Raw genomic sequence first — 14348 nt, 5'->3', positions numbered from 1 at the left:
CAACCAACTTAGGCAAAACAATAAAAGGGGCAAAAACATTCTTCCTTTCTAAGTCTGAGCAATTACTACCATGGTGGGGTGGGAGGAAAGCTTATCAAGGGGGATTTTTCTGTTACATATGTTAAACTGAGAGAACCACTTTAGTGCACAGAGTTATCAGATTTAGCTTTCCATATGCGGCTCTATGCCATTATAAATATTAACTTTCTCTTCAGAAAGATACTCCAAATTCATGTAATATGGTATATGGTCATACATACTAAATTATATGACAGTGAAATTAGAGTTTGAAAATATTACCCTAATTCATCTCAATAGCGAATTGCTACAACATATTATACTTACTGCCTCTTTAATTTCACAGGAGAAAACATGTATCTGGAATTCTTCTGAGCCATGGGAACTCTCTGTAAATGCAAAGCAATTGCTCTCTACTGTCCCATCATGTCCACGTGCACAGAATAACACCTTATAAATTGGAAAAGATGCTATCTCCATGTTGTTGGATTGGTCTATGATTCTGCAGAACAATGATGAAAAATGAGATAAAATATTAACTATCAAAGAACAAAGGCAAACACTTTTACTATGCCAATAACATACAAAATAACTATCTTAAAATCACAAAAATAAACTGGTACTAATAAAGCAAGAAAACAGTTATCTTCATATTTTTGCTATACACACCCACAAACACACAAATTCTTCAACTTCTTTTGACAATTACTTCATTTTTGTGTCCTATGATCGAATTCATTTACTTTCAAAGCCAAGTATACACTGCCTGGTAAAATCGATGTCACGCATCCCTAAATGCTAGTCTTGTTCTGTTATGGCAAGAGGAATGCCAGTAAAAAATAGCACAGACCATCTCTGGAGAGTTCATTTCTATTTAAAGCAGCACCTGTAAGTTTATCCAAGTCCAGGTCATTCATCGTTCAACAAAGACTTCTCTTACCCTAAAAAAGGTCAGAGTGGTTCCAAAGATAAACTTAACAATGGAATTTAAGAGGTAAAAGGAGTTTGTGGGACTTAGGAGCAAATATTTCTCTGACTTTCCCTGTACAAATCCTAAGCCCTAGTTTGATCCAAAACCTCAAGACCACCTCAGGATCTCAAATTGTAGAACTGAGGGGGACCTACTAGGAATAGAGAGGCAAATCAAAACACTAAGTCTTTGTTAAGGTATGTTTGGCACTTTGAAACTCAATAAATACAAATATCAAAATGCCTTTTACTGTTAAGAGATATCATACAAACAATATACCTACAAAACGCTTTCCTGAAAAAGTCAAAGCATTTTTACCAAAACCTTGTAAATTTATATTGCTATTATTTTGGTGCTTAGAACTTTTCTCACATTCTAAACTTCAGAGAATGAGGCAAATCAGAAAGGGTTTGGAAAAGATTAAATCAGTCTTCAGAGAATAGTATAGGTTCAAGACACATTCAACCTAATTTCCCAGACCTGGTTCATTTATTTGTTCATTCAGCAAATGTTTACTAAAAACCTGCTATGGACCAATACTGCTCTAGACAGTACTATCAGACAGAAGCTGTAGCAGGAAAAAATACCAATAACCTGCCCCCATGGAACTTATATTCTAGTGAGGAAGACAGACAATAAACAAATAAGCAAATAAATATATAATATCAAGTCAAAGAAAAGTTCTATGAAGGAAAAAAGGCCCAGTAAAAAGAAAGAGGGACAGTTATGATATGATCAAAGGAGGATTCTTTTGACAATTTGGCAGTTTCTTACAAAACTAAATATACCCATACTATAGGATCTAGCAATTACACTCCTTGGTGTTTATTCAAATGAGTTAAAAACTTACATCTACACGAAACCCCGCACACAGATGTTTACAGAAGCTTTATTCATAATTGCCAAAACTTGGATGCAATCAGAATGTCCTTCCATAGGCAAATGGAAAAATAAACTGTGGTACACCCAGACAATAGCATATTATTCAGCACTAAAAAGAAATGAGCTATCAAGCCAGAAAAAGGCGTGTAGGAACCTTAAATGCCTATTATTAAGTAAAAGAAGCCAATCTGAAAGGGCTACTTATTACATGATTCTAACTACATAATTTACTGGAAAAGGCAAAACTATGGAGACAGTAAAAAGATCAGTGGTTGCCAGTGGTTGCAGGGAGGGACAGATGATCAGGCAGAAGGCAGGAATTTTCAAACAGTGAAAGTACTCTGTATGATATTCTACTGGTGGATACATGTCATTATATATTTGTCCAAACCCATAGAATGTACAACACCAAGAGTGAACCCTAAGGTAAACTATGGACTTTGGAAAATTATGTCAATGTAGGTTCATCAACTGTAACAAATGTGGGTACTTCCCTGGTACTCCAGTGGTTAAGAATCCGCCTTCCAATGCAGGGGACATGGGTTCGATCCCTGGTCCAGAAACTAAGATCCCACATGCCGTGGGGCAACTAAGCCAGCGTGCCACAACTACAAAGCCCACATGTGCACTCTGGAGTCCGCGCACCACAACTACAGAGCCCACACACTCTGGAGTCCGTGCACCACAACTAGAGAGCCCGCGCGCCGCAACAAAGAGCCCACGCGCCTCAATGAAAGATCCCATGTGCCACAACTAAGATCCAATGCAGCCAAAAATAAATAAACAATTTTAAAATAAATTAAAAATTGTAACAAATGTACCATGTGGAAGAGGATGTTGATGGTGAGAGGTGTGTTTGGGGGAGGTGGAGGGATGCACATCTGGGATATGGGAAATCTCTGTACTTTGTGCTCAATTTTGCTGTGAACCTAAAAGTGATCTAAAAAATAAACCCTTTTAAGAAAAACAGGAAGGAAGAAAAAGAAGTCTTCTTTTGATAAAAAGGTTTCTTGAGGTGAAACCGGAGAGAAGTGAAAAAGCCACTGGAAAACCAAGGAAAGCTTGTTTAGGCAGAGTAAAAAGACTACACAAAAGCCCTGAGGTAGGAATCCTGACTGATAGGCCCTGAGGCAGGATTCATGACTGTGTTTGAGAAAGAGCAAAGAGGCTACTATGACTGGAATGTAGCAAATGAATGAAGTGAATGAATGAATGAAGTAAATGTAGTGAAAGAAGTGAGAGGGCGAAGGAGGGAGGGAAGAGAGGGGAGAAGGGCAGAAGGTCAGGTCAAAGCAGATCATCAGGGCCAGACATGGTAAGAATTTCAAATATAATCACAAGTGTGATTGGAGGCTACTGGAGGGCTGAATGTAGGAAAATAACAGTTATCTGATTTACATTTAAAGAAATTCAAGGTTCAGATGACATGAAGTATTATTCCTAGTGAAGCATGTGAGAAAAAGCCATTTTGCTTCTTTCCAGTCTGACGTAAAGAGCTTGAAATCTAGGGATCACTCTAGTTTTCTGAACCACTGTTACATGACAAGGTGAAACACAAATCATAGGTATTTTGACAGTTATAGTTGCATTTATAGTATTCTAAGCAAATTTTACAAATGCCCCTTGCAAATAAGGAATACAGTCTAAACCTAAACATGTTTACTTTGCAGGGCTACAGAGTAAAAGTGAATTCAGAGTAAGTCCAAGGCCTCACTTATGATAAAATATCATCACCACTACCCAAAAAACCTTCACACATGTCTAAGGGGGTAATAAGGGATTAGAGCTTACCTCACAGAACCTTCCGGAACATTTGGCACATACAGAGTAACAGGAAAGGGGTGCTGACTGGAAGATTTCATAGTTGCCATTGCCCGTAAAGCCTCCACTTCATTACGTGGGGAAGAAACCTTCATACATCCTAAGTAGGTCAGTTTGTTAAATAAAACACTATCTTCTTCAGGTATTCCACTTGGAGAAGATGGTCTGGGTGTAGAAATTTCTGAAGAAAAAAAAAAAAGAAACACTCAAAAGTTAATATAAAACTTCACAGTATAATTTCATCTATTGCCCAAAAACAAATGAAAAATTGCAAATAAAATTTAGGTCTCTCTGTGTTTTCATTTCTTTTAATGTTTATCCTACATCTTAACTTAGAGTTTTGGAACTGGCCATTTTGTACTTCAGATCTCTCAAAGTATTATCTATGACTTCTTCAGAGGAAAAGAAAAAAAAAATTCTAAGCTTTATATTTTAAAAAATCAAAAATACGGAGTTCAAATGATATAAAACAATAAGGAGAAAAGACTACACTAAAGCCAGTGTGAATTATCCTAAAACGAATGAGAATTAAACAAAACTAAAATCAGTTAAAAGTGTCTCTGGTAAAGATCCTGCATAGCACCAAATTTATTAATCAGCCTAAATTCCTCAGCAAAAGTCAACAATGTTAAAATGTTCAATCTCATACTAATACCAACGAAGTCAAGCTCCTTATTTTTCTCCTTCCTAGCTTGCTGGCTTCTATAAAATATGTAAGTATTTCAATGAAAAATTTTTCCTCAAAATAATTATTTTGATGAATTATCCTATGATTGCTTCCCCAAATTCTTTAAAAAAAAAAAAATCCACTTTAATTCTAAACACAGCATGCATGTAGCAAAGTCCCAGCTGTGGTTAGAGAGTATTTATCTGCATATATCAGGTAGTATAAAGCTTCCCCTCTGCCACTCTCCCCATCCCCACCTAAAAATCCACATTCAGCTAATCTCCAACTCTTCCCGCTACCCGCATCCACGCTGCACAAAATTAAGCAGCCTGTCTCACCCAAACTAGATCCTTGTGACATGCTCTAACTCTCATTAACAGGATTACACTTACAGGATATTAATAAATAATTCACAAAAGCCATTCCCAACCTCCCCACTCCAGCTCCCAAATATTATACTAAATCATGCACCCTTCACCACTTTTTTTCTATTGAAAAACTAAAGCTATTCAAATGAAGTACTTCATCTACCATGTTCTTCAATCACTGAAACATGTTTTTTCCACTTTTGAATCAGTTCAATGTATATATTTCAAAAGGGACATATAAAAAACTACAAATACATTTTAAGGCTGAATACAAACATGTTTAGAATATACATATATACATATATGCATTTTTGTTAATTTAGCAAGTACTTTTGCAAAAACAATTATTTGCAAGATCGTATGGTAAAACTGTGCTTTGGTGACTGATGAACACGGTAGATCAAGTAGTTCAAATTGTCTAACGTATGTGTAACTGGAATTCTACAAAAGAGGAAAAGGTGGGGAAAAAGCTTTCTGAAGAAATAAATGTTTTACAAAATCTGTGTAGCTCACAGATTCATGAAACTCTGTATACCCCAAATACAAAAACAATACATAAATTGATCCAAAAAAGACAGATGACAAAATTGTAGACAAGACCATTAAAGTAACTATTATAACTATGATAGAGGAATTAAAGAAAAACACCTAACAAAAGGAGAAAAATGGAAGACAGAAAAAAGAACCAAAAGAAATTCTAGAGCTAAAAAAATGCAAGATCTGAAATGAAATATTCCCTGGGTGGATATAACAACTAATTCTAATTTGCATAAGAAAACAAGAATATTAAAGAAGATCCTTGGGATAAAGGAAAATGATACTAGAGGGAAACTGAAGAGGACCAAAAGTTATAAATATGAGGGAACGACTTTTTCCTTGTTGTTTAATTTCTTTAAAATACAGCAGACTGCTGGTCATCCCCATTTGGAAATCTTATTAATCATTATGTCCAAAATTGAATTCATTAGATGTACACTGAACTATCCATGCCTTGAATAACTCTTGAATCCATCCCACTTTTCTTTGGCCCCATAGTCATTACCCAAATTACTACAGCAGTAACCTCCAGTCTTTCTTTCCTCCAATTTATTCTCCACACTGCAGCCACCAAGATCTTCCATAAAGATAAAAGAAAGAAGAACTTCCCTTCCTCCCTCCCTCCCTCTCTCCCTCCCTGTCTCTTTCTTTCATCTTTTTTTTGGCATTTTATTTTATTTAGTTATTTATTTTTATACATAAATAAATTAATTTTTTCACTGTGTTGGGTCTTCGTTGCTGCACGGAGGCTTTCTCTAGTTGCAGTGAGCGGGGGCTGCTCTTCGTTGTGGTGTACTGGCTTCTCATGGCGGTGGCTTCTCTTGTTGCAGAACATCGGCTCTAGACCTGCGGGGTTCAGTAGTTGTGGCTCACAGGCTCAGTAGTTGTGGTTCACAGGCTCTAGAGCACAGGCTCAGTAGTTGTGGTGCATGGGCTTAGTCGCTCCGCGGCATGTGGGATCTTCCAGGACCAGGGCTCGAACCCGTGTCCCCTGCATTGGCAGGCGGATTCTTAACCACTGCGCCACCAGGGAAGCCCAGGATTTTTTTTTTTTTTTTTAAAGCAAGTAACAACAGACAGATTGGAGAGAGGTCAAAACTTGAAGAACTACCAGTGTAGTACTGAATTCCTTTTTACATTTTTTCATCCTTTATATCCCACATTTGACCTACGGGCCGCCCAAGTTGCAGACCTGTGCAGTGAGCAACAAAACTGTGAGAGAAATCCTATTTTTCTGGCCAAAGGACAGAAAAAAAGAGTCCCTGTAAACCAGAGAACGTTTGGGGAATTATAACTTTTTTTTCTCTCCCTCTCTTTTTTCTCTCCCAGTTCTACCACAAGGCCAGCCCCAGTGTTGGAGCTGCACCACTATGTGGGAAGTGGGGCTGGGGGGAAAGGATGGCGTGCCGTAGCATATGCAACTCGAAGAAAAGGAACCTCTCAGTGGTTAGAACACCCAAACAAACGGGCTTGGCTCTTGTGGTTCAAAAAGGAAAAGGAAACCTCTGCTATTTTTTTTCTTTCTTTTCCCTCACCACTCTGTCCTGACGTGAGAAATCTGTCTTTCTACGCAAGAGAAGAAGGAAAATGGGCCCCAAGAAGCCAGAGAGTATGGGGGAAATTCTGAGGAGGAGAGTTGGAGAAGGTAATCCCCTAATTTTGTGTATGAACTAACACAAGTCTTGGGTTCACCACCATGCTATACATGTGTGGAACAGACCAAAGAAGCATAGCAAAGGTTTTGGAATTGATTGACTTTGGAACCAGAAAGCAAGATCGAACTTGCAGTCTGGATGTAACCAAGTGGACTGCCTGCTAAAATAAAACAAAATCAACATTCTTCAGAGGATTTTATCTGGAAACAGAATCTCAAAATGTAAGTTTCAGAAAGTCTGGAAAACAATTCAGTTACTCAACTAACAAAAAAAACAAAAAACAAAAATAGAAAAAGGTGACCAATTGTCAAGGGAAAAGCAATCAACAGATACCAATCCCAAAATGATGCAGTTGCTGGAATTATCAAAGACTTTAAAATTGGTATTATAACCATGCTCTATGACATAAAGGTGAACAAACCTGGAATGAGTGAAAATATTAAAATCCATGGCAGAGGAACAGAAAATGTAAAAAGGTGAATTTTAGACCAGAAAAATAGAATATCTAAAATTAAAAATTCACTGGATGGGCTCAAAAGAAAGGAGATAACAGAATAGTGAGCCAGTAAACTGGAATACAGATCAACAGAAATTTTCTAAACTAAAGAAAGGAGAAAAGAAAAAGATTGGAAAACAATGAAAAGAGCCTTAGGAATTGCAGGACAATATGAAAATATCTAATAGTTTTGTTGTCTGAGTCACGGGAAAAGAAAAAGACTATGCACAAAAAAATTTTCTAAAAAATGTCTGAGGGCTTCCCTGGTGGCGCAGTGGTTGAGAGTCCGCCTGCTGATGCAGGGGACACAGGTTCGTGCTCTGGTCTGGGAAGATCCCACATGCCACAGAGCGGCTGGGCCCGTGAGCCATGGCCGCTGAGCCTGCGCGTCCAGAGCCTGTGCTCCGCAACGGGAGAGGCCACAAGTGAGAGGCCCACATACCGCAAAAAAAAAAAAAAAAAAAAAGTCTGAAAACTTCTTAAATTTCATAAAAGATATAAATTTACAGATTCAAGAATCTCAGTGAACACCAACAAAGATAAATTCAAAGAAAACCACACCCATATAACCAAACTGCTGGAAAACAAAAATATTGAAAAAAATATTGAAAGTAGACAAACAGCATGTTACAAATAAGGGAACAAATAAGTGATTCAAATGACTGCAGATTTCTCATCAGAAATGATAGAGAAGACAGCAGGACAACATCTTTAGAGTATTCAAAGAACATTGCTCCATAGAAATCCAGGGGTTAGGTATGTCAATGGAGGTAAAGGGCCTACACCCTGCCCCATGCCCTTTGGGTTTTTTTTGGGTTTTTTTGGCCGAGCCACACGCTATGCAGGATCTTGGTTCCCTGACCAGGGATCAAACCGTGCCCCCTGCAGTGGAAGCACGGACTCTTAACCACTGGACCACCAGAGAAGTCCCCCCATGCCCATTTAAAGTAATATGTTATAATTACTGGGCTTTGACCTAAAACTGTATGTGATTTTATTCTGAGGTTCAAGATTTCCAAAACTATTGATGATGACAAACATTTTATTTGGTACTTACTTTGTGCCAGGCATTTTACAAAATACTTTATGTGGATGGTATCATTTGAACTTCTAAATCCCTATGAAACGGGTTCTATCTTATCTCTATTTTACAGATGAGATAACTGATCATTAGAGAAGTTGAATAACTTGTCCAAGCTGCAGGCAGAGCCTGGATTCAAATCTAGGTCTGAACTGCAGATATCATGTCTTAGCCTCTATGAAAGGTCTAGAACAGAATGAATTAAAATCAAAATGAAGTTTATTCTGCCCTTAATTATAGAGTACCAGCTCTTCAAGGGAAGGAACTGTTCTATCCTCTTTTTATTCCCAGCACTTATAACAAGTATCTAAAAGACTAGGCACTCAATATATGCCAAATGAATTAATCAGTAAATAAATGAAATTTTTCAGAGCTAGTGGTCCTTTTAGCAACCAATTAATGGCAAACACACATCATCTCTGGGTACCACTTAGATCCTATCTCATCCACAACTAAATGTATCATAACTGCAGCTTTCATGTAGACAAAACTCATGACTAGTGGAAATCTGAAGTTAAGCAAACAAATAGCAAAATATTTTTAGCAAGGCAACACTTCTAGATCTCGTAAAATCACACATCTATGTAAGAAATTCATATCCTCCTAAATATAAATTCAGTCCTGTTCAAGTCATACTTTTGAATTCCATCATCCCTTCCTTAGCAGAAAGATGCAAAGAATAACAAAGAGCATGAGAGAGAAGACTCATCTATGTATCCACACAGTATTTTAGTACATTACAGTAAATTAGTAGATTCCCTGTAGAGGTGAATCCAAGTAGCCAGGACATAAAAACCAACAAGTTATCATGATGTTTAAACAAAAGTCCTTATCTATCTAAATTTATCACTGGCAAATTACATATCTTTAATATTCACTTTAGCCCATTTAAATCTAGATACTTTCCAGACAGTCCCTTACCTTTGAAGTTATGTGTCATTTTAATCGACCACAACAATTCTGTAAACAAAAACTGCAACTATGAAGAGGCAGCTGAAATGTCTTCTCATAGCTCTTTCAGGCTGCTATGTAACAAAATACCACATGGGTGGCTTGTAACAACAGACATTTATTTCTCACAGCTCTGAATGCTAGGAAGTCCAAGACTGAGGCTCTGGCAGATTTGGTGCCTCATGAGAGCTCACTTTCTAGAGAGCATCTTTTCACTGTGTCCTCACACTGCAGAAGGCACAAGCTAGCTCTCTGGAGTCTGTTTTAGAAGGACATAATCCCAATTATGAGGGCTTTGCCCTCATGACCTAATCACCTCCCAAAGGCCCGACGTCCTAATACCATCACTAGGATTTCAATATATTAATTTTGGGGAGAACACAAAACATATGTCTTTTCATTGAAAATGAAAAGAAACAATATATAACAAGAAAAGAATGCTTTTTAAAAACTTACTTGTAAAGCAAAGTGGAAATTTTTATCCACTGAGGGAAAGATACATTTTTTTAAAATGTATTTAATATAATGGGTGTTGAAAACACAAAAGTACATTATACATGGTCCCTATCAAATATGCTCAGAAATAAGAATATTATCTAGGCCATTGCAAAGGACAACTGATTCCAATAACCCATCAGAGCTTTCAATACATGAGAAGATAAAGGTATTTCTTCCTTTTGATTAATCTATTAACCAAAAAAATAACTATAGGAATGTTGATGTCAGTATGCTCTGGGTTTGGGGCGAATGCTAGGGATTTAAGAAATTCAAAAGATAAAGAAAAGCACAATGAAAAATATAATCTCTCATGTTCCCTCAATCAAGAACTAAAAAAATTAATATTTTGTAAGGCTTATTTCCAATCTTGTGTGTACACACACACACACACACACACATATAAAGTCCCCGTGAACTTAAATCTAGCCATGAATATGAATATACACTGAAACCTACAAGTCTTTATAATGAATCATTAAACTAGGGGCACTTTTGGGGACCCCCAACACATGGCAAATGTCTTCTCTGAGCCTCATTTAGCCATATTTATTATGGTACTTTTCTCATTCAGATTTAAGCTTTTATGTATTAAAATGCAAGTAGCTTTTCCTTTATGATTTGGCTTTTCCTACCCTGACAATCACAAAAATATTCTCATTATTTTCTTCTTAAAGGTTCATTTTTCCCATTTAAATATTTGATTCACTAGGAATAAATTTGGGGTACAGTGTTTAAGGTAGGGCCACCGAGTTTCCACTGTGTAGCACTCTGGCCTATATCTACACCTACCCTACACGAACATTCAGAAATGGATCATGAGTGCCTTAAATCAGTCAGGATGATCTCATCTCCTCTGTCAGAATGACTTACTGAGGAGTTTGAATATAACCAAGGCCTACACCTATTGGCTCATATCATTCCCCTGACTACTAGAAAATGATTCTGTTGGTCCAATCAAAGTAAAACTCACAACTTTTGTTCGATGGGTAAAAGATCAGAGCCTTTCTCTCGGTCACCAGACATGAACAAATCACCTAGCCTTACTTATCAATTTCTGCAGCTACCTACTTTGTGACCACAAAGGTTGCCAGTTAAGGAGAAAGATGACATGGAGAAGATCAAAGCTGAGTAGTTTACAAAGAAATACTACCAGAGGCCAGATCAAACCACACCTCCAGTGTTTAAACCAGCTGAAGTAGGAGTTGGGTTGGGTTTGGTTTGGCTTTTCCATCATCCAAAACCATTTTGACTTACAAACTGGTATTCCTACTATAAATCCTACTCATTCATGCACGTACATATTATTTATTACACTGTAATAAATACTTTTACAGTATTATTACACTGATGGAGTTGACATGTTATTTTACTTAGAATTTTCACAAATTGTAATTGAAATAACTGTAGTCAAACTGAGTAAGAAGTCACATTATATGGAAGAATGTGTCCATTACACTGTTCTTTGATACCCAAGAATTTATTCATTTGTTCAATAAGTATTTATTCATTTGTTCAATAAGTATTTATTGAGGGCCTACTATATGCCAAGTACTAGGGGTAAAATGAATGCCCAGACATAGAGCCAGTTCTCAAAGAACACTGAGACTGATTTTACAGGTGGAGATACAAACAGAAACATAAGAACCAATGTGGGAACTGAAAAGCTGCTGGCCTTGATCTTAGAAAATGAAGCTAATAAAATTTTCTAATATTCATCTTAAAATTTTCATTATCACTTTATCCCATTTCTATTATAGTTTCTAAGAGTTCAATACAGTACCTGTATTCGACGGATCCAAAATTAATTGAAGAGACGGCTTATTTATTTGGCTGGCCGAAACATCTCCAAATGAATGGTCTGAAATCTCACTGGAACTCGGACAACCAACAAGAAGGCTGCTTTGCCCTTTCTCAGAATCTCTCAAAATCTCTTCCATGGCTTTTTCCAGTTGTTCATCACCATTAGAAACTATCTACAGACAAAGCAAGACAATTCGTTTCAATCATAACATGGTTCTGGAACTTAATGAAAATATTTCATTTCTAGAAGAAATTTAAACAATCTAAATATTTAAATTTAAATATAGTTACTGAATACCAAGAATTTATACAGCTGTACCTAATTTCATTAGATATATATAAAATCCTGAGTTATAAACTCAACTAAATTAGAGGATTACTAGTACCAGAAAAGGATTCTTCAGAAACATACCATGCATTTTCCAACTATATCTGATCTAAGATCTTATTTACAGATATTTTCTTTTCTTATTTTTTTCTTTTTCTCTTTTAGAAACGTATTCTAAAAACTGGGTAATCCTAAATTTATGGGTTTTTTTTTTAATTTATGTGTTTTAAAGAGGAAAATGGATACATTTAAATAGATAATATGTAGCACTGATATCATTTAAAAGGTCATATTTTTTGTTATCATAGCATAAACATATTTCTGACTCCTTTACAAATTTTGCTTGAGCTGTCAAGGAGTACTGCTAATTTCCTTACTCTTAAGTTGACTCATCTTCTTCTTAAAAGCAAGTGAGACACAAAGCCTAAGTAAATAAATGCCTTAAACACATTAATATGAAAATACAGAGTTAAATGAATTTAAAGAGCTGTTTATTTAAATACAGATATTTGAATAAATTTAAAGAAATCCATTGATTAATAAAATTATAAAAATATATATCCTCAACATAATGTAAAATGAGTACTTAATAATCTGATTTTTATAAAATTTTATTAGATTGATTTTATTAGATTAACATACTAACATACCTTTGATATAATTAATATTAAATAAAAGTTATAAATAATATACAGCATTTTTGGCTAATTTCTCTCTTCCTATTTCTAGAGGGTGGTTATGCACTTCCCATACATGTATACCTGGGTTTATTTGGTTCTTTTTTTTTTTTTTTTTCCAAGTTAGGAAAGGCAACATAAAAATGAAAAAGAAAAAGGACCACATCCAAATAAAAACTCAACTGCTAAAATTATAAAACATATACTTCAAAAAGATTCAGACAAGTGTTAAATCACATACTTGAATGTTACCAGCTGACTTAAAACATAAAAATCATAAAGAAAAGTCAAGTGAAAATAATACATAACTACATACTTATATAATTAATTTTTAAAACCCAGCAGCAGTAAGAGAGACAAAAATATCCAGATAAATTAAATTTATGTAAGATTTAACCATTAAGTCTAACTTGCCAATTATCCTTTCTCTTCTTTTTTCCCTCCTATTCTTTCTTTCTGAATTCTAAAGTAAAAGATAAAAAACCGAAAGCAAAAACTTTAAAAATACACAAACCAAATAATTAGCATCTGGATAAATCAAACACTGATTCTAGTCTCGAGGTCAGTACTCAAGAAAAACCTTTGGATTTTATATATCTCCTGAGATAAGTTTCACCTAGTTAAAAATAATAATAGTAATTTAAAATAATATCATTTGTAGAAAAGGGAAAAATACCTTCAGTTCAGGTTTTTCATCATCTTTTGTAGAAGTATCATCTGCATGCTGAGGAACCAAAACAAATTCTTCACTGTTCAGTGTAGTCACAGAATCCGATGACCCACTAATCTTCTGTAATGAAGCTCTGACCTCCATTTCAGTGCTGCAAACCTCTCTTCCCACATCCACCTGGTCAAAACCACAAGGAGTAAGAACAAAAATTAGTGAATAAAAACATGAACTATTAAGTACCTGATCAATCTTTGGCCTTTAAAATTGGTTCATGCAAGGAAGAATTCTGCTGGCTAGATAATTATCTCAAAACTAGGGAGGCTACCTTCTTGGGCTGGGACACATAATGGAAATGTACCCTGAGTTTCCACGCTAAAAGAACCATATTGTTCCCTGAAAAACAACACAAACCTGACCATATCTCAACTAAAAGGATTTACTACTATTTGGCACTCCACACATTTCTCCTAGAAATACTTTTTGTTCTTTTTAATAAATAGAAAACTAAGTAATAAATAAATAAGCTAGAAGTATCTACAAATTCATACACAAACAAAAATACATTCACTGAAATTACTTTATAACTAAACCTAAATGTCTGCAAAAACTTATCTCCTCAAGACTAAGTACTGTACCTTAAAATATTTTTTCTGTGTCACTTAAATTGACTGATTAACATAGAATTCAACACCCTAAGCCATGTATCTTTTCTTTTCCAGACATGTAGCCACTTATCTACAGGAGGCAAAAAAAGCAGGGGAGGTGAGGGGAGCAAAGCTTTCACATTGCATTCATGCAGCAGTAATCAAATACAGTGTGATTCTGTTTTCTGGATAGATCTCTACTTTACACCATAGAAACTCAACATTCTCTATCACTTCCAGAAATTCAAATATTCACACAACTAATTTTAACTGAACATGTACACT

General features: G+C 35.7%; 1 protein-coding gene across 3 annotated transcripts in view; it reads right to left on the bottom strand.

The window, feature by feature from the left end:
- The window catches only part of RABGAP1L (RAB GTPase activating protein 1 like), a 682701-nt gene that overhangs the window by 605849 nt on the left and 62504 nt on the right, over positions 1-14348 (bottom strand). For all 3 annotated transcript variants that reach the window (XM_060034268.1, XM_060034260.1, XM_060034251.1), the window contains exons 2-5: positions 13426-13596; positions 11725-11917; positions 3662-3872; positions 346-520 (exon numbers count right to left, since the gene is read on the bottom strand). In XM_060034268.1, the coding sequence (XP_059890251.1) occupies positions 346-520; positions 3662-3872; positions 11725-11917; positions 13426-13563 (717 nt within the window). In that variant the 5' untranslated portion in view covers positions 13564-13596. The remainder of the gene's footprint in view (positions 1-345; positions 521-3661; positions 3873-11724; positions 11918-13425; positions 13597-14348) is intronic.

Source organism: Delphinus delphis, chromosome 1 (assembly GCF_949987515.2).
Source record: "Delphinus delphis chromosome 1, mDelDel1.2, whole genome shotgun sequence".
Classification (NCBI taxonomy): Eukaryota; Metazoa; Chordata; class Mammalia; order Artiodactyla; family Delphinidae; genus Delphinus; species Delphinus delphis.
This window is presented reverse-complemented; position numbering and strand designations above follow the sequence as displayed.